This window comes from Lutjanus erythropterus, chromosome 6, assembly GCF_056507025.1.
Source record: "Lutjanus erythropterus isolate fLutEry1 chromosome 6, fLutEry1.hap2, whole genome shotgun sequence".
NCBI lineage: Eukaryota > Metazoa > Chordata > Actinopteri > Lutjaniformes > Lutjanidae > Lutjanus > Lutjanus erythropterus.
The window spans coordinates 8662588-8687542 of record NC_139322.1 but is presented as its reverse complement, the minus strand read 5'-3'; the positions used below and the strand labels follow the sequence as shown (position 1 = coordinate 8687542).

The window sequence follows — 24955 nt, the reverse complement described above, 5'->3', positions numbered from 1 at the left end:
CAGCATCTAGCCAAGAACTTGCAGATTGTAAACACACTCTCTCCTCTCTCAAAAGAACCATTTTTGACCAAAAGAAAAAAAAAAAAAAGTCTCTCTGCAACTGCAACTATTAAAGTCTTTTAAAGACTTTTATGTTTTTGGATTTGACATCTATGGCTAGCCCATGGAGACTCAAGTCTAGCCTGCGGCAAAATTTTTAGGAACGGGTGTGGAGTCATAGACGGAGGCTTACTCTCTAAAATCATATCACCATTGGCCCCAAAAAACGCAGTATCAATCTGGCTCTAGTTTTATCATATGGGAATAAATTAGTACTTTAGGCTTCCATGGATGCTGCTATTGTTGTGTGACATCAGATAGCTGCTTCTTTCATCAATATGGAGTAGATGGAGTTAGGACCCCCGACTTTGAGTGGCAGTCCACTCTACTTTTTTCTAGAATGAGATCTGAAATTTTGGTGTCTTGAACGCAGCTTTTATACCCCTCAGTCCCACTCTCGCACTCTCCTCCCTACTCAAACAAACTTACACTTCATCCCGACTCCCTGCTGCATAGAGCAGCGTGTCACGAGCCCCGTCCCTGCCTCTCTGAAGAGGGCGCTGACTAACAGACGGCGATTGAACAGCTGAGCGGGCCTGGTCACGGTCATGCCGGTGACACAGCACAAACTCCCGGTCTCCAGTCTGCCCCGCTCCTCCTAATGGCTTCTGGGACACATGCGGGGAGCTCATCAGCGCGGCGTCTCTCAAAAGGCAATTTCCTATGGCCCCTCTTGCGTAAAGATCTCCTCTGAGCCGCATGTGTTTGTCACACAGCAGCAGAAACTCAAGATGTTGCACACACACACACTGCTGGAGAGAAGGGGCTATTACTTTCCAGGGAGGCTGTGTAACAACTCAGCCTTTCCTCCTCCTCTCCCTGCCTCCTTTACAGTGTGTATTAAGCCCTAAACACACAGTGACAAATAAAAGCAAGACTCTTGTTCTCTGTGTGTAGGTAAGCATGCTGTGAAGCTGCCAGTCAAAACACCACGCCTCATTGCATGTGTCCAATTGTCCATGTAGTGCCACAGCAGTGCTTGAAGTGATTTGCGTCTGCCTCATCCCTGTCTGTTCTCCCTCCCCAGAGCTGCCCTACGGCTGGGAGAAGATTGAGGACCCCCAGTTCGGCACCTACTACGTAGAGTGAGTAAACTTCTCCATGTGCCTGGAGGGGCCCACAGGGCAACAGCTGTGAACAGTGGTGGAGGATATGGCTTACTGCATGCTCATATTCTCTTTGTGTTTTTGCTGCAGTGACAGTAGAAAAGCTTCAGTCTACCTGTGTGGATCCTCTGGAGATGCGTCTGCATGTTTGATTCCACTAAGATGCATTTTTTTGAATGGGTTTTATGTTCTTATGTTCACATCTTCTGGAAATTAAAAAGGTAGTTTAGAGATCATTTGATGTTAGGTTGTATAGTATATTACCCAAGGGCTGATACTTCATGCAGCGGTTTGTGAGAAAATAAACATGTCCCAGCTGGAGCTACGATGATGGCCTGTTGCCTGTTGTCAAAGTTTCAGAATTATTTCTCCGTAAGGTGCACGGTGCAAGGGGAGACAGAGAGATGCTGTGCTGCTGCCAGAGGAGTGCTGACTAAGATTACAGCATGCATAGGAATAAATGAAAAAATAATAGATTTCTGTCTTTCCTCCTGATGGTCTGAATAACTCACTTGTAGCTTAATTCATATAATAAATATTTTGAAAAATACATTGGAAATGAACATGGTACTACCTGCAGTAGATTCTGGTCGACACGCCCCCACTATGTCCACCGCTTTACCTCGCCATCAAACAGCCTTTCCCAATGGGAAACTGCTGTTATACAAGCCAAATGTTGCTCTCTGCTTATCAACCAAACTCAATGGGTGAAATCTGTCATTTTACCATGCAGAACACGCAAGAGTTTCTGGTCTACTGCTGCCTTGATCTGTCAGTTTGTTGTGTTATCGTATGACTTTGGTGTTTTACAAGGATATTTCAAATACACCAAAGTCACAAAATAACACAAACACAAACAGATTGAGGCAGCAGTAGATCAGCAACTCCCCTGTTCTGTGAGGTAAAATTATTGATTTCACCAATGGAGTTTGGCTTGTTTGGAGAGAGTAATTTTTGAGAAAAGGCTGAGTGGCAGAAAGTAAAGTGATAAAAAAATATTTTACATAGAGCCCACACTTAACTGGTGTCATTCTTTAAGATGGGCCCTTCTCAGGCGGTAAGAATACCTTTTATTGCAGACCCTGTCTACAGCAGGACATTGCCCAGCCCCTCCAAGATTTCCTGGACTGTTGCAGCCTAAAATGCCTGATCTCAAGGCAACTTTTCAAAGAAATGTTGATACATATTGGCAACTTTTTAGGCATTTTTACAATAAAATTGTGGGAAGAAGTGAAATTTTATGCTTTAATTGAAAGAAGCAACACACCTAGGGGGTATTCCACAAAGAAGCAAAGTCTTTTTGAAGCTCAAACTCAGTCAAAACAACAAGGAAGAAATTATAAAATATAAAAGTGCACAGAGCATTGAGACATGTCAGTCAAAAGTTGTGTTCTTTTCAGTACCCTTGAGAAAAAAAAGTAAATAATAAAATTGAGTCGGTTCATGTTTGCCTGGGGGACGGCTGTGATTTGTGCAGTTTGCTGGAAGTTATGATGCTTAGTCAAATGTTCGGAAAACTTGCAGCGATTGGACAAAATTGCAAATTGGTGCAGAATTCACAGGGATTGGTTGAATTTGTGTTATGTTAACTGTTGTGATCGCAGCATGACAATTGCTAAGCTCCTGTGCCTGTGCCCCTTGCTGCTTCTCCAAACCGCCACCTTTTGTAGGCAATACACTGACTAGGACTAGGATAAGTACCTCAGATGACCCCTCATTAAATAATCCAGACTGTCCCTTTAAAACTATATAATTGAATTCCAGAGGTATAGAAGTATTAAAGGTGGTGTTGTTGAATCTCAGGGGACCTGTAGACTCCTGTATGTATTCTATTGTCCTTGTGTTAGTTTCCCACAGTCCTACAGAAAGCAATTATGTCAGTACAGATAACACTGGTGGGTTACAGCTTTGTGTGTGTGGAGAAAAGACAGTGAAGACAACAGACAATGAAGGTTTAGAGTCCCTGAGAGGGAAACAAGGGTGAGATTCCATCCTGATCAAGAGTGTAAACAAGAGCACAGTGTTTCATTTTAGTCCCATTACTGTGGACAAAGAGGGAGAGACCTGCAGGCAGGGGGGGAAATCAGAGTGTCTGTTTATGCAAGAGGGTCACTGAGAGGCTGCCTCTCCTCTGCCTCCGTCTCTTTGTCTGGCAAATTTTGCTGTGAATGAACGAGCAAATGTGACGGCGTGACACAAAGTCCCATTATTTCCTCAACTGCCAAACAAAACAAAACATGAGGTGTGGCAATCAAGGGCTGAGAAAGTGAGACAGAGAGCAGCAGAGGAAATGAAAGAGTGGAAATGAAAAGAGAAGGGAATGTTTATCTCTCCAGACTTAATGGGGAGGGTATCTCCGTGCATGAGTCAGACGCAGCAAGAGTGCAGAGGATTTTTCGTTGAATGCACACGCACACACACACGCAGGCACACACACACATATATACCATCAGCGTCTCAGCATGTGGCTGATTCACTGTGCAGCATCAATGCATTTTGTCTTCCCAAGGTGCTGTCATGACCAGGATTTACAACTGTTAAAGCTCATTACGCAGATGAGCTACCTCTCTCCATTACCATCTAAGCGTGGAGGGACACGTCTCTGGGTAGCAGCAAATGTTTCAGCACACAGGTGTGACCTGCGAGTCGGTAATTGTTTCTAGATTGTGTTCGGTGTAAATTCCCCAGTACATAGCTGCTGAGCCTGGGTTGGCAAGGCTGTTTATTTTCCAGCCCGGTCTATTCAATCTGTGCACAAATAACACACGGTTAAAGGGACAGTTCAAACCAAATCAAAAGTGCGTGTTTTTCCTCAGGCCTCCATTCATCCACCTAGGTTGTTTTGGTGCGAGTTTTGCAGATATTGTCCGTACCGATGACTGTTTTTTCTCCAATTTACTTCCTTTCTAGATGAAAGAAAGTATATCCAAGTGATTCTACTGCAGAAAGAAAGTAGTTCCTACATGAAACTGCTCACAACAAGGTCTGTGGATTACTTGAGTAACCAGGTCATGATTTCTGAAAAGAAATTATTTATTTAAGTTTAGGTTAAGATCATGGTTTGGGTTAAAATAAGTACATTACATTCTGTAAGTCATTTAACATTACGTTACTTAAAGCTTCTACAGGGAACTTTCATGTTGTGTTGATTTTGGAGGCCCGTTTCCATCATAATAACCACAAAATATAATGTCAAAAGTAAAACTGTCTGTTTCTTCCTAAAATGCTAACGTACCTCTCACTTTAACTTTGCATGGGAAAATGTAAACACAGGCTAAACATTCACAACAGGAACGCGATGAAGTGATTTTTTTTCTGCAACTTTCTAAAACCTCTGTGGATGTTTCATCTAAAAGTGTTATCAATAAAAGCTTGACTCATGTAACTTAACATACATTACTTACATACATCGAGTAACTTAAAAAGGATTCAACACTGGCCTCTTGTTTCACGTGAGACACAAACCCCAACCTCCTAAATAAAAGCCGGGTGTTTGTTTCATCCATCCATCCACAGCACCTCCTCCACACATGGACATTCTCACTCTTTAAACCACAGTACCTGACATTTGTCATGTGTGGTATTTGGACGCATCTGCTCTCCAGAAAAGTTAATAGGAAACACCTGCAGGCACAATTGGACTTTGCTGTACGCACCGCACGCCATCTCAGAGTCTAAAGTCGTGTTATTTGAACGCAGATTGAAGAGATCAGGTCATTTGTTTTCAGAAACGAGATGGAGGTCATACCGGGACATGTAATATGAAAAAAGGGGCACACTGACGTTTACATCTATCTGCAGTTTATTGAATCTTTTGATCCTGGGATTACACTGCGTTGAGCAGATGTTGATCCCATCACAGCAATGTGGGCTATCACAGCCAAGACTGATCCTCTCTATCCAATTCTCTTTGAATTCACTGGGCATTCAATTTTTTTATTTTTTTTATTTCTGAGGTTTAGACTCAGTCTCAATCCATCTGTATGTGTTCTGGTGATAGAAAGGTTTCGGGATGTGGTTTTCATTCTGTATTACGACAGCCTGCAAGCTACACAGGTTATGTGACACCCAGCCCTCATAGTCAAATCACAGGTTTGCATGACAGCCAGAGAACAGTATCAACAGTGTGGACAAGCTGTGAGACCACAGACAAAAACAAAAGCAGAAACGTTCCACTTAGTCTGTATGTAGTCAACTGATGAAGGTAACTGAATCAATAAAAACGGCTGCATGTGTGATGAGCAAAGAAAAACAGAAAGGGAACATTTTCCGTTTAGAGTTCTTGTTCATCTTATGTTGTTGTCTCCCATCTCGTGCAGCCACATCAACCAGAAGACCCAGTTTGAGAACCCAGTGATGGAAGCAAAAAGAAAGCTGAGCGTTGACCTGCCTGTTGCAGTACCTCCACCTGCAGCCACACCCTCAGGTAACTGCACCCACAACCAACCAACCAACCAGCCGAGCCCTCTGGAGCGGAAACTGCTTCACTTACTTTACAGTAGAGAGATGATTCATGTAAACAAGCGGCACTGGGGAGAGAGTAGTAGGAAGAAAATGTCAGTTGAGGAAATTCAACTTGCTTTATTCTGAAATTTATTTTAAGATAAGTAAGAATTTAATGCTGGCGTAATTTTACAGTTTAGGATGAGCTCAACATTACAAAGACAACTCTATTGTGAGTTCTGCAGTGTTCAAATTAAAAGGCACGGTTTAGATTGAGCTCCAGGAAGATTTCCTCTAGCTGGTCAGCAGGGAAATAGACAGGAAGTGAGATCATTTGCTCTAAATTGCATCGTGGAATTTGAGAGAGACAGACAGACAGACAGAGAGAGAGAGAGAGAGAGAGAGAGAGAGAGAGAGAATAAAGCAACACATGATGAATGCAGATTTTCAGTGTTTGACTCAAGGAGAAATTCATGTATATTTATTTTATTCATTTATGTGTCGCTCCTTCATTTCAGTCCCTCAGAGGATTAACATTCCTGTCATTTTCTTTGGCATCACCATTTAACATTCAACATTCTGTGTTTTTTAGTGAAATATCTCAACAAATAGTGGATGGGTTGCTTGGAAAGTTTGGTTCAGACAATCCTGTCCCCCATTCAGGATATATATATATATATATATACATATATATATATATATATGTATATATATATATATATATATATAAAGCAGATGTTAGCATGCTCAACACAAAACTAAATGTAAATATTATAGACATTAGCATGGTTGCTTGTCATTGTGATTATGTTAGCATGGTGATGGTGGCTCAAAGTGCCGCTGTTCATAAGTGCAGCCTCACAGAATCACTTGCATGGCTACAGACTCTTAGTCTGGGTAGTTTTCTTGCAAATATTATGTCACTCAAACTGCATTCAGTAATGACAAGAGGGGATACATGTAAATACTTCAGGGATGAACTAATTAAAGAGCTATCAAGGGCAGCCATAAGTGCACATTTATTACACATAACTGTTTTTAAAAATAAAAAAAACATAATGGTGGCAGTGAGTGTGCACTTATTAAACAGTCTGGGTTATCTGAAGTGGTGGTTGTATGAAGTACGCTATATTAACCACGGTAGGTGGATGTTGGCATACGCCCAGTATGGAGAAGCAAGCGGAGCACTGGTGTAGGAAGCTAAGCAATGTACTGCTGTGGATGGGGTCAGCAGCAAAACATGCACCTCAAAGAAGTGTACGACATATTTAGGATATTTTCACCACTTTACTTTGCCACTTGACAACTTTTCTCTGACGGAAAACTGCAGTTAAGATAAGAGATAAGATCTCTCATCTCTTATCGTTACATTTTCTGACAGAAAACTGCAGTTATATGAGCCAAATATCGCTCCCTCCAAATCAACCAAACTCCATAAGGAAAAACACAAATTTTACCTCACAGAACGTGGGAATTGCTGGTCTACCGCTGATTTGATCTGTTAGACTATTTTTGTTTTTGTGTGATGTGTGGTGTTTTAAAAGGTTAGTTCAGATTCATCAAATTGACACAAAACCACAAACAAACTAACACATCAGGGCAGCAGTAGACCAGCAAAGTAAAATTGCTGATTTTGCCTATGGAGTTTGGTTAGTTTGGAGAGAGAGATTTTTGGCTCATATAACAGTGCAGGCATCCATCTAGTGTAGGTAAAACACTGACTGAAATAACCTGAACTATCCCTTTAACTTGTCAGCAGGTTGTCCTAGTGTTTTTTAGGTCAGTAACTTTTACATTTGTCTGTATTTTTCCTTCTTCTTCCTCCCATAAGACGCAGCACAGTTCTAACAGTACTGTTAAGACGCAGGTTCTGACTTTATAGTTCTATCTTTTTGTTCAATGAGGAAAAAAAAAATCCTCTTTAACAAGATATTAGATCTGAGTTCTCCAAACACTGAAGCAGTTTTATCATCTCCCTCATGCTGAGATGTTGGTCTGGAAGATGTTCCAACAGTTGACAGGCTGCTGATAAACAGCCCATAGCCTCTGAAGCAATGATATTCAATTTGAATAATGGAGCAGCGCTTCACTGGGTGGTAGAATTCATTTTGACAAGTAGATTATGAAATGGGGGAGGACTCTGAGGTCTCTTTGAAAATGCTTTTTGCCCCAGTCATTCAGTTCAAAGATCTCTTCAGAGCAGAGCAAGAGCAAAGAGACAGAGAAGGAGAAAGAGGTGACTGTGCTTGAAAGTGACTTATGATCATAAATTGCTTTTCTACTGGGTCATCTGTTCATCATTTACCACCTGTGGCGAATGCCGCCGCTCGACTGGTCTAATCACCCTCCTCTCAGTCAATGTAAAGGTCCGCGGAGCAGCAGCCCCGTGTTGTTGTAAAATGAGTGAGAATTATTACAGTCTTCTGTGTGTGCGCACACAAACCGTGAGCGCATTAGTATTCAAATGAGCCTCTGTATTTTAGACATCCCTCGGACAGAACTCGCCCCCCCTGTCTGCGTCTGAGTAGGTTTGAGATATTGAACGTCACAGTTTTTGTATTCAGAATGGCAAAACTGATATGTGGATCAAGTCTCTTTATATATATATGAAAATGACAGACATCCTAAATGTATTTTAAATGAAAAATATCAAAATTTATAAAGGAGGGTTTTTTTTTTGGAACACGTCAAATGCAGCTAGAACTTACTTTCTGCTTGGAATTATAAAGTTCTATCTGCAAAACAGTTTTTAAAAAAAGCAATGATTTTCAAGGAAAGTTTGTGGTAGGTTCTGTTGTGATATAAAACCTCAAAAGTTGGGCTTGATGCCACAACACTTGGAAAAAAAACTGTCCTGTTGAGTCGGTAAACGGTGACAAGAATGAAGCTCACTGGAGGAGAACAAGGTCTGGTGCAGAAGAGTTTGTTGATCGTGTCTTGCAGCAAAACGCCAACAAACCCGAGACAATCCCAGGATCAGACCAAAGAGAAACACTCATCACACCTCCTCTGAAGGGTCTGCTCCTCCTTATTCAAATTAATTGGTGCGTAGCCATCCGGCCTTCTGGGTCCTTCCTCATAGTCCAGTCCAGTCCAGTCCAGTGTGTCAGCAGTTCTGTGCATGATCATGACATAATGTTGTTCAGTTATATCACTTCTATCAGTTGAGGCTGCCTGTTGGCCATGTGCTCAGGAGGAACTTGCTATGTGGCTGAACAGATACTTTTCGAAGGTCATTGCTGAGCCTTCCAAGTTGTTAGAGAACATCTCATACACACACAGAAAGACTGCTGACACCTCCAAAGAAATATACAACAGTTTGTCGTTGTTTAGTTCAATATACATCACCAACACCAACATCGCTGTTCCTCGTAGCGTTATCTTACCTGAAGTGTTTTATCCACCAAGTCCTGGTACTTTTATCGCCCATGAAGAGAAAGAATGAGTATGAGCCCTGTTGTATGACTGCATCCAGGTATGAAAACACGTTTCGGAGGGACAAAATCATGACGTCACTCATTCAAAGTCTGATACTTCAATGGTTTTACAACAAACTGCGATTCCTTGACTTGTAAAATTATCTTTTACATTGATGAACTTCACATGGGTGACTCATGGCACAGTTCACATGGGATCAAAAAATTATTTGTCCCTTGCCATTGACTATCTGTCATCTGTCTCCAAAGAGTGTTTGACTTTGCAGAAAGAACCTTTTTGTTTTCTGAATAAAAAGCCCCAAATTGCATATAAATGTATTTTAAAAAACACCACACATAATGTTAATAATTGGTCCCAGAATAAGAATATGTGATTAACTCAGTTTTGTCAGATTGAATCTTATAATTCTAAGGGGATGCAATAAGTGAGAATTATTATACTCTTCCGTGTGTGCACACACAAAGCATGGGCACATTAGTATTCAAACTAGCCTCTGTATTTCAGACACCCCTCGGACAGAACTGTCTGCCTCACTCTGTTGCACGCAGACCCCACCTCCCACAGCTGAGCCTCTCTGCAGTCTGTGGATGATATTGCTTCTGTGTGCTGCCGCCGCTGCCTCCAGCTCCCACTGCCTCCCCTGTGCCCGTCCTGCACCTTCCCACCCTTGTTAATGAGAATTAATGGCTAGTGGTCTTGCGCAAGTGTGTGGACGTGCGTGAGGTGGCATCTAAACACTGTTTTGACAAGGATGGCGAGCCTGACCCTCCCAGACAATGCCGCAGAGCACACAGGAGCAAAGCGCAGCGCTACGCTCAGCCATAATTACAGCGCTGACAATCCCGTCTGACATTTCATATAATCACTTCACCCCCGAGAATACAGACTGTCCCTTTGTGGCCCACAGCTTAATCAAGACCATGTAAACATGGCGTTGGTGTGCCGCCCCCTCCCTGATTCTCTCTCCCCTCTCCCTTTACTCCTCTGTCAGTGTTGCTTTCATGGCCATCACGTAAGAAACAGTGTTGACAGTCTCTTGACGTGTTGTGTGAACATGGAATGCCTGGGCAGCCTGATGGGGCTTAATCCTGTCAAACAACATACATTTAACACACATTCTCACACCTAAAGGCACAGTTTGGATTATTTGATGTGGGGCTGTTTTAGGTACTTGTCGATAGTCAGTGTTTCAGCTATAGTAGATGCCAGTCAGCATGCCCCCAGTTAGGAGAAGCAGAGAGAGGCAGGGTCAGTGTACACTATATTTAGAATATGTTTTCACGGCTTTACTTTGCCGTCCAACAGCCGTTTCTGGCGGGAAAACACAGTTACATAAGCCAAATATCTCCCTCTCCAAACCAACCAAACTCCATAGGCAAAATCAGTCGTTTTACCTTGCAGAACAGGGGAGCCGCTGGTCTACTGCTGCCTCGATTGGTTAGTTTATTGTAAAAGGATCATTTGGATTCACAGAAGTCACACAATAACACAAACAAACTAATAGGTTGAAGCTCTGGTAGTCGAGCAGCTCCTGTGCTCTGCAAGGTAAAATGACTGATTTCACGTATGAAGTTTTGTTGGCTTTGAAAGAGCGATGCGACGATTGATGGCAGCAAGGTAAAGCAGTGACGATACTCCAAATATGGCGTACCCCTTAAATTAGTACGATCTACAGTTGAGGTGAGTTGTTTCCCCTCACCCTCTCCTCTCTGTCAACAGGCAGGCTGCAGGAGCACTGCAGGGGTGCAGGGTGCACACAACCTTGTGAAAATTGACAGTAACCAGCGAGGACAAGTCTCTCCACTGTAAATTGATCAACTGTTTATAACTGCCAGTTTGTCTGTCAATGTAAGGTTAAGCCCATTATTCTGAAAACAAAAGCCCACTGCTCTGAAATAACACACTCTGGATGATGAGTTAAGTGGCTGCCTGTCTCGCTGCCTGCCAAACTCTATTAACATTTTACTTAATTTAACCATTATAAACATGCAGTCCTTCTACTAGATCATTAATAATTTCTTGTGGCTCATAAACAGACAGTAACTCATTCGGGGAACATTCATCATTAATTTGGACTCTAATTAATGTGAAACAGACAAACAAAATAGTTTTTCTAGTCCGGGATGGAAGCTACAAAGGGAGGCACAGCAGCTGTAGTGCTTCAACTTCAGCATGTTTCCCTAATGTCTGATGACATATCATGGTCATTATGATTTATTAGAGTATATATATTACAGGACGCTGTGTAAGTAGCTAAAATACCTTTTGTAACCGACGTTTCTCCAAACTGGGGGCGTGCTGACCTACAACAACAAGTACTTCAAGTACTTCACACAACCCCACATCAAACGATCCGATCTATCCCTGTAAATAGCCGTGATGAATTTCATGTCATTGCACCTGCATGCATGTACTCACACAACATTAATTTACATATACAATCTTGATAACATATATCTCTGTGACACAGCTCCGATGCGGGAATGTCATGTTAATCATACTTGGCATAATCTTTTTTTTTTTTTCCTCTTCCGAGCGGTCACGTTTATCAGCCAATTGCGATGCAATTATGCAAATCACAATCCCATGACACATTGAGAGTGGTGTTGGAGGCAGTGGGGAAGAGTGTGTGTGTGGGGGGGGGTTGGGGGGGGACTTCTATCTTTCACCCCCCCCCCCCTAATGAGATTGATGTCCCACCATCTATCAGTGTGGGAACTGCCAGAGAAGAAGCCCAGCGTGCAGGGCCACAGCACATAACTCATAATCTCATAGAGGCTCACACCACAGGGGAGGGCGAGCTCGGATTTAGTTAGAATTCCCCTCTTTCTGTCAAGGCTGACTATATTTCTCTCTGTCTCCTTCCATCTCATCGCGCTTATCTCGCTCTGTTCCTCACACATGCACACACACACACACACACACACACACACACACACACACACACACACACACACAAGCATGCACTGTCTAATATAATTCCTTCCCTGTCTTCTAAAAAGTTGCCCCATTTACACATCCTGCAGGCACCACAAAGGGAATTTGCAATGAAAAGTTTACCTGGAAAATGTCAGACGCATTTCAGGACGGATTTATCACTGCAGTGAAAGGAATTGGTTGTTTGCGATGAGACTGGGGCGAAATATAGAGACATTTTGCAATAACTGGATGTTTATTGGCTTTGCAAGCAGAGCAGTAGACTCACAAGTTTCCTCTGTGTGTGTGTGTGTGATTTGTTTGAGTTTGCACTTAGATTACGATGCTCTTAGACGGTTCGTGTAATTACTAGCAGTGAGTGACGTGCTGTCAGACACGTTGTCACTGTGCGAATGTTGTTATGCCGGAGACAGATGGCAATTTATGAGCAAGCTTTTCAATTCCTCACCGTATCCCAGGCTCATTTTCACATACACGTGCATCCTTACATACCACATAGACAGTCCCAGCACGTAAACCTGCACTCATCTCCAGAATTAATGCCACAGTGACTTCATTTCAAATTGAATATAAAAGCTGAATTCCATACCTCACTTTTTGTTGTCCAGCTATGACTGTGTAATGTGTTCAAGCAGATAAACTGAAGCAATTTAGTGTATAATAATTACCATATTTAGGCCATTAAAATTATTATTATACCTTTAATAATCTATAGATATGTTTTTTTTCCCCCATTTTCCTGTCCATTACCACTTGTCAATCTCTCTGGCTAGCAAACAACCTAACATTTAGTTGACTTTTTAGCTAGCTAACAAACAATGTAATGTTTTGTTAAATTCTGAGCAATACAAGCAATGTAACATTTTATTAACTTTTTAGGTAGCTAGCAAATAATGAAATGTTTTGTTTACGTTTTAGTTTGCTAGCAATCAATGTAACACGTTATCAACTGTTTTAGTTAGGTAGTAAACAACGTAATGTTTTGTTTACTGTTAAGCTAGCTAGCAAACAATGTAACATTTTACTTTTTTAGCTAGCAAGCAAACATTTTCATAACTTCGTAGCTAGCTAGCAAACACTCTTTTGTTTTCTTAAATGTTTACCTTCCTAGCAAACAATCTAATGTTTTGTTAACTTTTGACCTTGCTAACAAACAGTGTAATGTTTGGTTAACTTTTTGGCTAGCTAGCAAACTGTGTAATGTTTTGCCATAGTGTTGGCTGTTTTTTCAATGTTTTGTTATTATTTGCCTTCTTAAATTGGCCAACAAGTTTTTTCTCAAAGGAGGAAAAATTAGAGATTTCCTGCCGAGCCATCATGAGTAGACTAACTTTTTAGCAAGCTAGCGTCCAATATAAAGTTTTGTTAAAATTTTTGCTTGCTGAAAGTGTGATTTGTTTCATATAGATTGCGATGTTCTTAGACTGTTCATGTCATTATTAGCCATGAGTGGCGTGCTGTCAGACACATTGTCACTGTGTGAATATTGTTATGCTGGAGACAGATGGCAATTTATGAGCAAGCTTTTCAGTTCCTCACCATCCCAGGCTCATTTCCACATACACATGCATGCTTACATACCGAACAGACAGTCCCAGCACGTAAACCTGTGAACTTTAAAGATGCGCTGCTGCTCTCATCTCCAGAATTAATGCCACTGTGACTTCATTTCATAAAGCTGAATTCGGTATCTCACTATTTATTGTCAGACTAGGACTGTGTAATGTGTTCAAGCGGATAAACTGAAGCAATTTAGTGTATAGTAATTACAGTAATTAGGCCATTAAAGATATTTTTCTCCATTTCCCTGTCCATTACCACTTGTCAATCTTGTCGTCTTTTTTTTTCCACTCTCATCCCTACAGCAGAGGAGCCTGTGAGGGGAGTGAGGGGTTTCACGCGAGATCCGTCTCAGCTACAGGGCACCATCCTTCAGACAGCACTTAGGAAAAGCCCTCAGGGCTTTGGGTTCACCATCATCGGAGGAGACCGACCGGACGAGTTCCTTCAGGTCAAAAACGTCCTTCCGGATGGGCCTGCCGCACATGACAACAAGATCGCCTCAGGTAAGCTTCCCTCACAGACCTACTGTTCAGAAAAGTGCACTTAAAGATTGGGATTGGGCTTTTGCTTGGCAGTTAAACGCAGTCCTACATGTCCCCAACGTAAAGACATTAAAGGAGGAATGAACTGCTGTGCTCAGGGTCATCAGCAAAAGGTGTTTAGTCACTTAAAAAAGGTTGACCTAAAAAAATCAGTTGAAGTATGTGCTATATTTTGAATATTTTCACCACTTTACTTTACAAACAGACAGAAAAAAACTGACTGCAAAGTTAGGCATTAAAAATATAATGCACACAAAAACTACGGCAGTGATTTGCTTAACTTCCATGTTCGTCCTCCTCTCTGCTTCTGACTGGCATCCACTGCAGGTAGTACACTGATTGTGGATAAGCACACTTCAAATAATCCATACTATCCCTTTAAGAGGAGACAAATATGATTTCTTGTCTAAACAAAACATGCATCAGTGTCACATTCACGTGGACACTGTTTGCGTGGCATTAATTCCCATGCACACACAGCGACACTCAGCTTGGCATCAGCATAAGTACTGTACATAATACAGTTTTATGTACCCTGAGTACACACAAACAAACACATTTGGAGAAAAAACACCGAACGAGCACTTTACCGTGAATGTCACATTGCTCGATCAAGCAATGGCAAAACGTTTATAGGCAGCGTTCGGAGGTGTAGCTCTAAAAATAGAAAACTTCCGTCAATAAAGCTCATGTTCACTTAATGGGTGACAACCAGATTTTATATGCAGTCATATATTAGAGGTTTAATAGGCCTGCAGAGCGGTTGTCTTCTCTTGGCTGCTGGATGACAATCTGCTTATCTGAAGGATGTGCATATGACATGTATGCTACAAGTAACCTCTCCAGACTGCTATAAACCAACTGTAGCTGCACCTGCATGTTAGCGGCCCTGTAAATTCCCTTTTATTGTAAATATAAATACTGTGATCACATGCATGGTGTTTGTAGTAATTCAAATTACTGCCTGAGGATTCACATTACAGTCATATTGATTACATTGAACGCTCTTACAGCTGCACTCATGCTGCTGCTGAGAATCAACATGAAAGTGGAACAGAGAATAATTATTTTCAATGTTTCATTTCCCTCGAGAAGGAGGGTAATTGATTAAAGCAAAAAAATGAATGTAATTAATTTCATTTGGTTATAATAGCAAGAACTGAACCGTAACAGCTTCATGGAGCTTACTCTTGGATTTAGGACTTTCCGACTGCAGGACTGGCACATTTATTTATGCCAAGTGTAAAATATTTCAAGTTTCTGGTTGGGTTGCACTAACAAGGATTAATTTACTTTTTAAAAACCCTATTAAGTCATTGTTTAACCAAAAATTATGTCGCACTACACTTTTGAACAAGCTTAAAATGAGGAAACAGGCTCCTGGTTATTGCCCGGTAATAGCTGGTCTCCTTTTCTCTGTGCTGTTGTCGGTTCTTTAATCTTCTCTTATTCAGCCATATTACCTCATTAATTTCTTCGAGTTTTTCTTACAGGAGAAGATGTTAGAGTAGCTAGTAAACAATGTAATGTTAGCTAACTCTTTGGCTATTCAGCAAATAATGAAGCTAAAGTTTTATTAAGGAACACAAAGCAGACAAAAAATAACTAGCTAACTTTTTAGCTAACTAGCAAGCAGTGTAACATTTTTTTTTAACTTTTTAGCCAGCTAGAAAACAGTGAAACATTATTTTAATGTTCTAGTTAGGTAGCAAACAATGTAGTGTTAACTTTTTGGCTAGCTTGCAAATAACAAAGCTAAAGATTTATGAAGGAATACAAGACAGCCAAAAATTAAGGAGAGGACATTAGAGTGGGTTGTTTGCTAGCTAGCAAACAGTGTAACATAATGTTTTAGCTAGATAGCAAGCTGTAATGGTTCGTTAACTTTTTGGCGAGCTAGCAAATAACGTAGCTAAATTAATTTATTGATTAAACTCTATAAAATTTCAGTTTTTAATAAACTTCGTTTTACTTAATAGAGATTAGTTTTTAATTGTGAAATAGTTCATTTTAAACCTGAATTTACTAACCTTAAATCTAGTTTTGCTAAACTCAAATTAGAACTAATCTTAGATTGAATTTGGCCTAATCTTTGTTGGTGAAATGGACAGTAGTACTGTGTTTCACTTACAGTGTCTCTATTTTTATGTGGAAGCTTAGTTATTAGATAAGTCATTCGAGGTACGTGCAGTGGGTCTGAACAGGCACTACATTAGGATATGGAGCTCATTTCAAGAGTGAAACCTTAGCAGTGTTTTGCTCGGAGAGGGTATTGATTGTGTAGGTGGGCTCAGTCCTCCACTGGGCTTTTAGCCAGCGAGCCAGTCAGCAATTCAGCCGGCCAATCCCGGCCCATATCTCAGCCAGGCCAGGGGTGATGAGAGTCTCCCCTCTCACAGAGAGATGAAAGGAGGAAGAGGAGAACAGCATGTTAGTGATCTTGTTCTATTTTGTGCTCTCACTCCCTCTCCTCTCCTCCCCTCCCTTTCCTCCCCTCCCCTCTATTAACGTCTTTGAATTTTCTAAAGAGTCGGAGGAGCAGATACAGTTTCTACTTCTACAGTCCAGCTAGATAATTATCGTTTCGCTTATTCTGATAACTACATCAGGACCATTACTGTCTTTTATTGTATTTCTTCAAAGGGATAGTTCACCCCAAAATCTAAATTCCATATTTTTCCTTTTGCTTATAGCCCCAATTATCCATCCAACATCTTGTTCTGGTTGACAAATTTTCAGATATCTGTAGCTGTAGAGATGTTTGTCTTCTCTCACATACATCGAAAGAGACATTGGTTTTGAGTTTTTCTAATAATAATAATGATAATGAAAGTTTTTTGAATAGAACCTTTCCTACAAGAAATGCAGCCCAAAGTGCTTTAAAACCAATAAATTAAATAGGACTGGTCTAATAGAATGAACATGGGTTTGGGAAAGAATGTCATAAATAATGTAAAATGATATTAACTCACTTGACAATTATAGTAAAAATAAGATAGAGATGAGAATAAAATACATAGGATGCATTTTTCACATGAAATTAGACACAGAATAAACATAAAATGCCAAAATTAGCTCAGGACTTGGCTCGTGAACCGGAGGGTGGCCAGTTCAAGTCCAACATGGACCAAAAATAAGATCAGATCCTTCAGATAAGAACCGAACCCCTAACCACTTGTGGCGCCTGACTATATCTGTGTGCCGCCCCGTCGCTGACATCTCTCTGATGCATGTCTGTAGGTCCTGTGCATGTGCATGTATTTCTGGCCTGTGTGTGTGTAAAAATTAGTGAAAAATTACATTTTCCCAGGAGGGATTAATAAAGTAAGCCCTCTTCTTCTCATGTAAAATAAGATGGAGAATGAAATGTAGAGCACCAGCATCTCAGAACAAAACAATTGCACGCTTAGTTTTTTTCAGTAAAGTTTGGGGAAAAAAGTGTTGTCTGATCTCACTGGCTACAAAAGACAGTGCTGATCAAATATGGATCAGGATTCTTCTACTACATCGCCTGTCTCTCAATTTGAAATGTTTTCAGAAACACATTTTAGCTGTAAAACAACAAAGATTATAACAAGGCAGCCGCTATTCTGGCTCTCACATCTAGAAGGAAACCCCAAACACATGAAAGATCTCGCAAGAGTGATCATTTTAATCAAAACTGTGACCTTTCCCTAACCATAACAAGTTGTTTTCTGTCTCTGAACCGACCCAGATCAACTTATATAACATAACAGATCTCACTACAGTTTCACAAATCTCTTTCACAAACGATTCCAACAGAGACTCCTGAAACTCGGATTGTCAAGTTGATCATAAATGGCTCTATATTCTGGTTCTGTGTCATCTATTTCTTGCCTAAAAGCAACATATTTTAGTGACTATTTAGCAGTAATATAAGACAGTTGCTCACCAGGCCGCCATGTTGAAAATGGACACAGGGAACACCGAGAGGGACTCCTCTGCTACACAGAGTTGACAAAGTTGAACAAAGTTAGTTGTTTGCTGACATCTGATGAGGCTGAATGTTTTGTTTAGCATCTTAAAATTTGTCTCGGTGTGGTGATGTCACAAATGTGTAAAAGCTCTTTGTCCTTTCAGGTGACGTGATTGTGGACATCAACGGGACGTGTGTGCTGGGGAAGACTCACGCTGATGTGGTCCAGATGTTCCAGTCCATTCCGATCAACCAGTACGTGGACATGGTCTTGTGTCGGGGCTACCCACTGCCCGAGGACTCCAGCAGCAGTGAGGAGACATCAGGAGGACTCTGCACCTCCAAGGACACCTCCCCGTCCCCTTCGACCTCCACGCCACAGGACCCCCACTACACAGTCCCAGACGGAGGGACGCTCTCCAGGCAGACTGCCGCAGTGCCGCCCATGACCAACGGAGGACGCCACCACCACCACGCTCACCCTCACCAACACCACCACCACCACCACCACCAGGAGGGTCCTGACCCCACTCTGCTGCAGCCGGAGCTGGTGAGCGTCCCCCTGGTGAAAGGCCCCGGAGGGTTCGGCTTCGCCATCGCGGACTGCCCCCTGGGCCAGAAGGTGAAGATGATCCTGGACGCCCAGTGGTGCCGCGGCCTGTTGAAGGGCGACGTCATCAAGGAGATCAACAGACAGAACGTCCAGACGCTGAGCCACTCCCAGGTGGTGGACATCCTCAAAGACCTGCCTGTGGGCAGCGAGGTCAACGTGCTGGTGCTGAGAGGAGGTGAGTCGGCAGAAACACTCTGCAGCCGCAGCAGCACTGAACTAATCCGCAGAAGTATGTCGCAGCTGGCGGGGTTACAGTGCTGATGCTGTGACATCGCTGCTGTCTATATTAATCTGCTCAGGTTACTGTTCAGACAACAAACAGGTGTTGGAGCCCGGAGATAGTCTGGCGGTTTAGTCCCACGCTCCTGAAATCATTTTAATCCCCGCGCAGCTTTGTGTCGCCTGTAGTCTGTCTGTCTCTACCTTTTTTTTTTACCCCAGAAGAAAGAAATGAGTGAAACAACAGAGGTGTGAAGCCCATCCGCCTGCATCTGAAATTAATTTCTTAAGGGATTAAGCAGAATTGTTAGAGCAGCGTCGAAAAAGGTAGCTGAAGGAGAAATATGTCATATATTTGTTGCACTAAATCATATGTCATCAGAGAATAAGAAAACAAGTTAATGAAGCATCGGTTGCACATCCAAAAATGAGCACTGCAGTCCAAATAAGGAGTTGGAGCCATAGATCACATATTAAATAGGTTGAAATTAGGGCTGGGCGGTATGAACTGGAATTTAAAGCATGTACTGCAGCAGTATATATCACAGTGTATTTGTTTTTTCCAAATTCCTCTGCAAGGGGTAAAAGCAGTGGTATTGCTAGGACATATTTCACATTGTATTTTATGAGACAGGCAGTCACTGAACCCCAACTCAGGAGTGTGTATTTTCAGAGCAGTTGGCTTTTGTTTTAGGATAAAAGACTTAACTTTACATTTTGCCACTTACAAACAGCTGATCAACTGATAGTGGAGGACTTGTTGCAGTCTGCAGGCAACCTGCAAAAGCTGTTTGAGCATCAGTCCGGGGAGGAGGGGACGGGGGAAACAACTCACCGCAACCATAGATCGTATATTAAATAGAGCTTCAACCTATTTAATATACTGCCTGTTGCTCCAACTCGTTTTTTGGACATAACAGTCATCATTTTTGAACGCTCATGTCTGACATATTGCTCATTTAACTTAACATGTACAGCGTTTTAATTCATAAACACCAGGATGGATTGTGGGGTTCTGTAGGTACTGCTTGGACACGGAGATTCTCTTCTTATGTTAAATAAAGCAATTTCACGCTCCGGTCCACACCAACTCTGCATCATCTGCCGTGCACCTTCCCGAACAGGGAGGAAGTCATGCTTAGTCACATGGTGAGCCGTGCTGGGAAGGCGAAGGAGAGATGGCAGCTTCAGTGATTCACTTGCTGCTTAGAGAGAAAGGGAGAAGGAAGGCAGGAGAGGCAGGAGCATGGTGGGTAATCATTGCCCTTCTTCTTACTTCAGGCTCACACTGATTTGAAGGGCTTGTTCCTTTTTGCCTGTGCTGCAGTGCAGTAGCCTAGATTCAGTGTTGCACCCTCATATCAGATGTGCTCAGCTGGGCTCTGCTCTGAGCTCCAGGGGCTTGTCCTCTGCGTGTGTGTGTGTGCGTGCACTGCTATTAACTTTTTGCTCATTTATGCCAGCCTTATATGCATTTCTTGATGTTACATGTCCATATACGGTGTGTGTGTGAGAGAGAGTGTGTGTGTGTTACTGCTTAATACAGAGCAGGAGATCACAGCTTTCCAGGACTAAAAGGAGCAGCGCCGCAGGGCATCCCTCAGGTCACCCAGAGACCAGGATTAGGTTAGGCTTTACTCCCAGCCGGGGGCTACAACTCCTTTCCGATGACAGCAGCAACAGAGAAATGAAACAGGAAATTATTTGGCCCCGAACCCTGTTGTGGATTTAAATCTGGAAATGAGACATATTCCACCCTTCCCCCTTGGAATACACACACTGTACTCAGTGAGATATGAACCAGGGAGATACAGTCACTCGACTCTGCAGGTTTGCCATGTGGCGTCCCCCAGGGATCCGTTTTAGGGCCCATTTCATTTTCCATTTACACATTGCCAGTAGGGTGTCGTAAAGTGTCGTTCAGGCACTGGTATCGGAAAAGCCGCAGACGATACTGAACCCTACTTAGCCAGATAATTAGGAATTTCAGTGACATCTCTTCTCATTTATATGCTGATGACATCCGGCTGTGTTTTTTGTCTGTATCAAAAAAAAAACCCTGATAAACCCTGATAACACTCAACCAACAATCAGGCAGAACCTCAGTATGACCTTGTTGTCATCCTGTTAATCTAGTCTATTTGATCTCGGTATAATTTTCAGTCATGCGTCTTTCATCTAAGGAACTAAGCCAGACCAGATAAAGTTGAAATGCTGAGAATAAATTTGAACTAAATTACTGGAGCGTTTTGAAAATATGAAGTTGAAATATTGAGAATAAACTTCAAATTTCGAGACAAAGTCAAACTTTTGAGAATATATCAAACTACTAATGTTGACTCATTTAACTGCCTCTACAAAATGCCAAAAGTCGTACTTCAGAATCAGTTGTAACAAGGAAACTCTTTCTCTTTCAGTTCATAAACACAGTGTGGTAATCTGTATTAGGACTTTGAAGAGACTGCCGAAAAACTGCGTCTGTTCAAAAGGAGAAATCACACAAGCTTGAAAGAGGTGGACGCATTTGTGCAAACTGAAAAACGCTGCTAATGCACAAATGCAAGGATATTAATGGCTACACCTGCGTGCAATTCAGAGAGGATATGTTGTATCACAAGATGCAGTAAAACAACTGATCAAGTTGTTTGATCCTGAAGGTGTGGCGTTCAGGTGGGTGCAGTTTTTGAGATGTAGGCCTTACTGTAACAAGCTTTGGGCTTTTGTTTCAGTAATGCCTGCGTCTCAAACGCTGTGCTCACCTGTGTTTACACGCAAAAAGAGAATTTCCTCATTACTAAAACCAATTCTGATGTCCAACTTCACCAGTTAATCTACACAAGGATTTTGTACAGGCAGTCATATGTACTAATGTCAGTAGTTTGATAGATTCTCAAAAGTTAAACTTTAATCTTTGAATTTCAAGTTTATCCTTGACATTTCGACTTAATTCTCAAAATGCAAAATTAAAAAAAAAATATTCCTCTTCTGATTTAGTTCAACTTTAGTCTTATCCTTCTGACTGTCTTCTCGACATTTCAACTTTATTCTCAAAATGCAAAGTGAGAAAAAGTCATCCTCTTCTCATTTTTTTTCTTATGCCTGACCCGTAAAACTTAGTTGTATCAAGAAATGAAATTGAGATGCTAATACATGCATTCATCTCATCATGCTTAGACTACTGCAGGTCTCTGTTCTCTTTTCAGTGTTAATAAATCTTCATTACACCGCCTACAAACTGTCCAAAATGCTGCTGCTAGGCTCTTAACATAATCCAATAGATGGTCACTTATCACCTCTATTTTAACCTCTTTGCACTGTTAATTTTACAATCTATTTTAAAATCTTGGTGCTCACTTACAGAGGCCTTCATGCTCAGGTTCCTCAGTACATTATTGGCCCTTTGCACCTCCGCACTACAAGCTGAGCTCTTGGGTCCTCAGTTTTGGGTTTTCTAAGTGTTCCTCAGACATGTTTCAAGACCCGGGGAGATCGCTCTGTCTAACTGGCAGCGCCCTGCACTTTGGACCAGTTTCCCAATAAGATCTGTCGACTCTGGACTGGAAAGCAGCTAAAAACCTTCCTGTTCAAGCCGGCATTTGGTTACCGTAGCGTACTTTGATTGATGATACGTTGGTTTTATTTATTTGATTCCATTTTATTTTATTTCATTGTGACTGTGAAGCACTTTGCGACTGGTGTCTGTGAGAGGTGCTATATAAATAAACTTGCTTGCTTTTGTGTTGCTAATATTGGAAAAGGAATTAATCAAACCTGTTACAAAGCAATTTCTCCCAAACCTACACTAGTTAACCTTGCTAAATGTATTTAATTCTGTTAAATTCATTCACAAACTGGTTATGAAAGGCTGCAGAGTATTTACAGTGCTCCGGTTTGTCTGCTCCACTAAACAGCTGGCAGGTTAAACCCACAGAAGTGCATGTTTCCCATGGCTTAGGGTCACCTCTGTGTCTCCCATCCCCGTAGTGACGTGTGAACCTGTTTTTGCGACTGGTGTGCGCTGCCCCCTACTGGTCGAATCGCACTGTGACAGAGAGTGAAGCAGGGAGAGGTATGAAAACCTCTAGGGCAATAAATGCACTGAGTTTATGCGGAGTGTGTCCTGATAAGATGTGGGAGAGGGTGGATTGTGAAGCTGAAGGCCAACAGGTCAGTGCAGTGAAGAAAGATAGAAAGTACAACTCATCCTTTAAACCTTTAAGCCATGTGTTGGAATAAAAGTTTGCTGTTGTTTACTTAGTGAATTGAGTTTGGAATTAATATCCCCCTGGACTTATTTCACTCCTGTCAGGAGTTATAACCTCAAAATATCGATCAACTGTGCACTACTGATTTGACAATGATCTGTGCAAAACATACAGCATTGTTACTTAGACTGTAATATGTTGCAGCATGAAACAATTCTTGTACAGTGGAAACCTCTCTGCTAGTGATCACATCTGGCTGGGTCAAATTGATCACTATGAGATGGTGATTGTTATGCAGATTATTACATAAATATAATGTAAATAATTAAACAGACAGCTTCACTATTTTTCTCTCATCAAGGGGGAATTATGTGACTTTTCTGTCTCCATCACCAGCACTGTTTCTTGTTGCCTGAGTAGACCACAACATGGTAACCAGAGGAAAACCAGGTACAGGTCAGCACGGTTTTGGGAGTTTGTCTTAAGCGTCGAGGAGAGGGAAAATTACTTTCTATGTCCGGTCATGATTTCAATGTGCACCCACGAGCCTAACTCAGCAAGCTGTAAACAAGATGGTTAGATGAAAAATATAAATACTGTAGTTTTAGAATTGTTTTCCATATGTGAAAAGACTCAAAATGGACACTGTCAGTGCACTACTTGATTACTAGAAGCGAAATATTTAAACTGCATTTGTACAGGAATGATTCTGTCCCAAGCTTATTGATTCATATAAGCGGTTCATCACTTTCACAGTGGTTATTCAGCTGTATTTCTTTTGTTATTACTGCTTATTTTTCTGTTTTCTTTCTATAATCTGCTTTTTATATACATATTTCTGTTATACATTGTAGAATAAGGCACATATTTTTACATACTTGTTATCTGAGTGTGTACACACAACAAAAATAAAAATGCTTTTGTCTTTGTTCCCATTTTTCACAAGTTGAAGTGAAAGATCTCTGTGCACACACGTCGCTCCTAAATTTTGCTCACTAAGGTGTTAAAATCTGTGTTAGTGAGAACTTCTCCTTCGCCAACACTGGCTAGTACTCACCGCCTTCGTTTGGTTAGATTTAGGCGTGATGAGTGATCGGTTAGGGGTGGGATAAGAATATCAGGGTGAGTCAATGCGAGGAAGACAAGGGTGGGTGATGACTTTGCCCTCCTGGGAGAGAAAGTTGGCGTGTGTAGTCTTGTGTGAAGCAGCCGTAGTTCAGTGTCTGATAAATGTTGCGTTACAAGGTAAAACTGCACTTTTTAGAGTGAGCTTTTATTGTGACCAGACCAAGGAACACCTGAGCAATTATCATGAATAAACTTAGCAAAGCACAAGTGTTCGCTAACACAGATTTTGACATATTCGTGAACAAAATTCGAGAGAAATAAACCTTTTGTGTGCACAGAGGAAGTCTGCGTGTTTGTATATTTGTTGAGTGTATTTTTGTTGGTATATACTGTGTTAGAGTGTACATATTTTTACATACTTTTTATTTTCTTAGATTTTTTCTATGCTTCTACGTTTTCTATTATTGAATGGGAGTATCCGTAACATGACCAGTTTCCCCTCAGGGATCAATAAAGTATTTATGATTCTGATTCTGACTTCTACCTCTCTGTTTACAGGTCAGACCTCGCCGGTGAAATCACTAAAACCAGTAAGTTTTTTGTGCATTTCTCGTAGAACGAAACAAACTGTACACTGATGATAAAACTGCTGCTGAATTATTAAACAGAGAAGGTTTTAACTTTGTCGCGGTTACCCGCAAGCACCACTCACTGTGTGTATGTGTGTGTGTGTGTGTGTGTGTGTGTGTCTGTGGAAGCTGTTGTTGGCTACATTATTCAGTGAG

General features: G+C 41.5%; 1 protein-coding gene across 1 annotated transcript in view; it reads left to right on the top strand.

The window, feature by feature from the left end:
- Window positions 1-24955, top strand: part of magi3a (membrane associated guanylate kinase, WW and PDZ domain containing 3a) — a 209515-nt gene that overhangs the window by 167082 nt on the left and 17478 nt on the right. Inside the window, exons 7-11 of the mRNA XM_084720430.1 lie at window positions 1127-1184; window positions 5525-5631; window positions 13889-14089; window positions 18230-18853; window positions 24729-24760. Of these exons, the coding sequence (XP_084576556.1) occupies window positions 1127-1184; window positions 5525-5631; window positions 13889-14089; window positions 18230-18853; window positions 24729-24760 (1022 nt within the window). The remainder of the gene's footprint in view (window positions 1-1126; window positions 1185-5524; window positions 5632-13888; window positions 14090-18229; window positions 18854-24728; window positions 24761-24955) is intronic.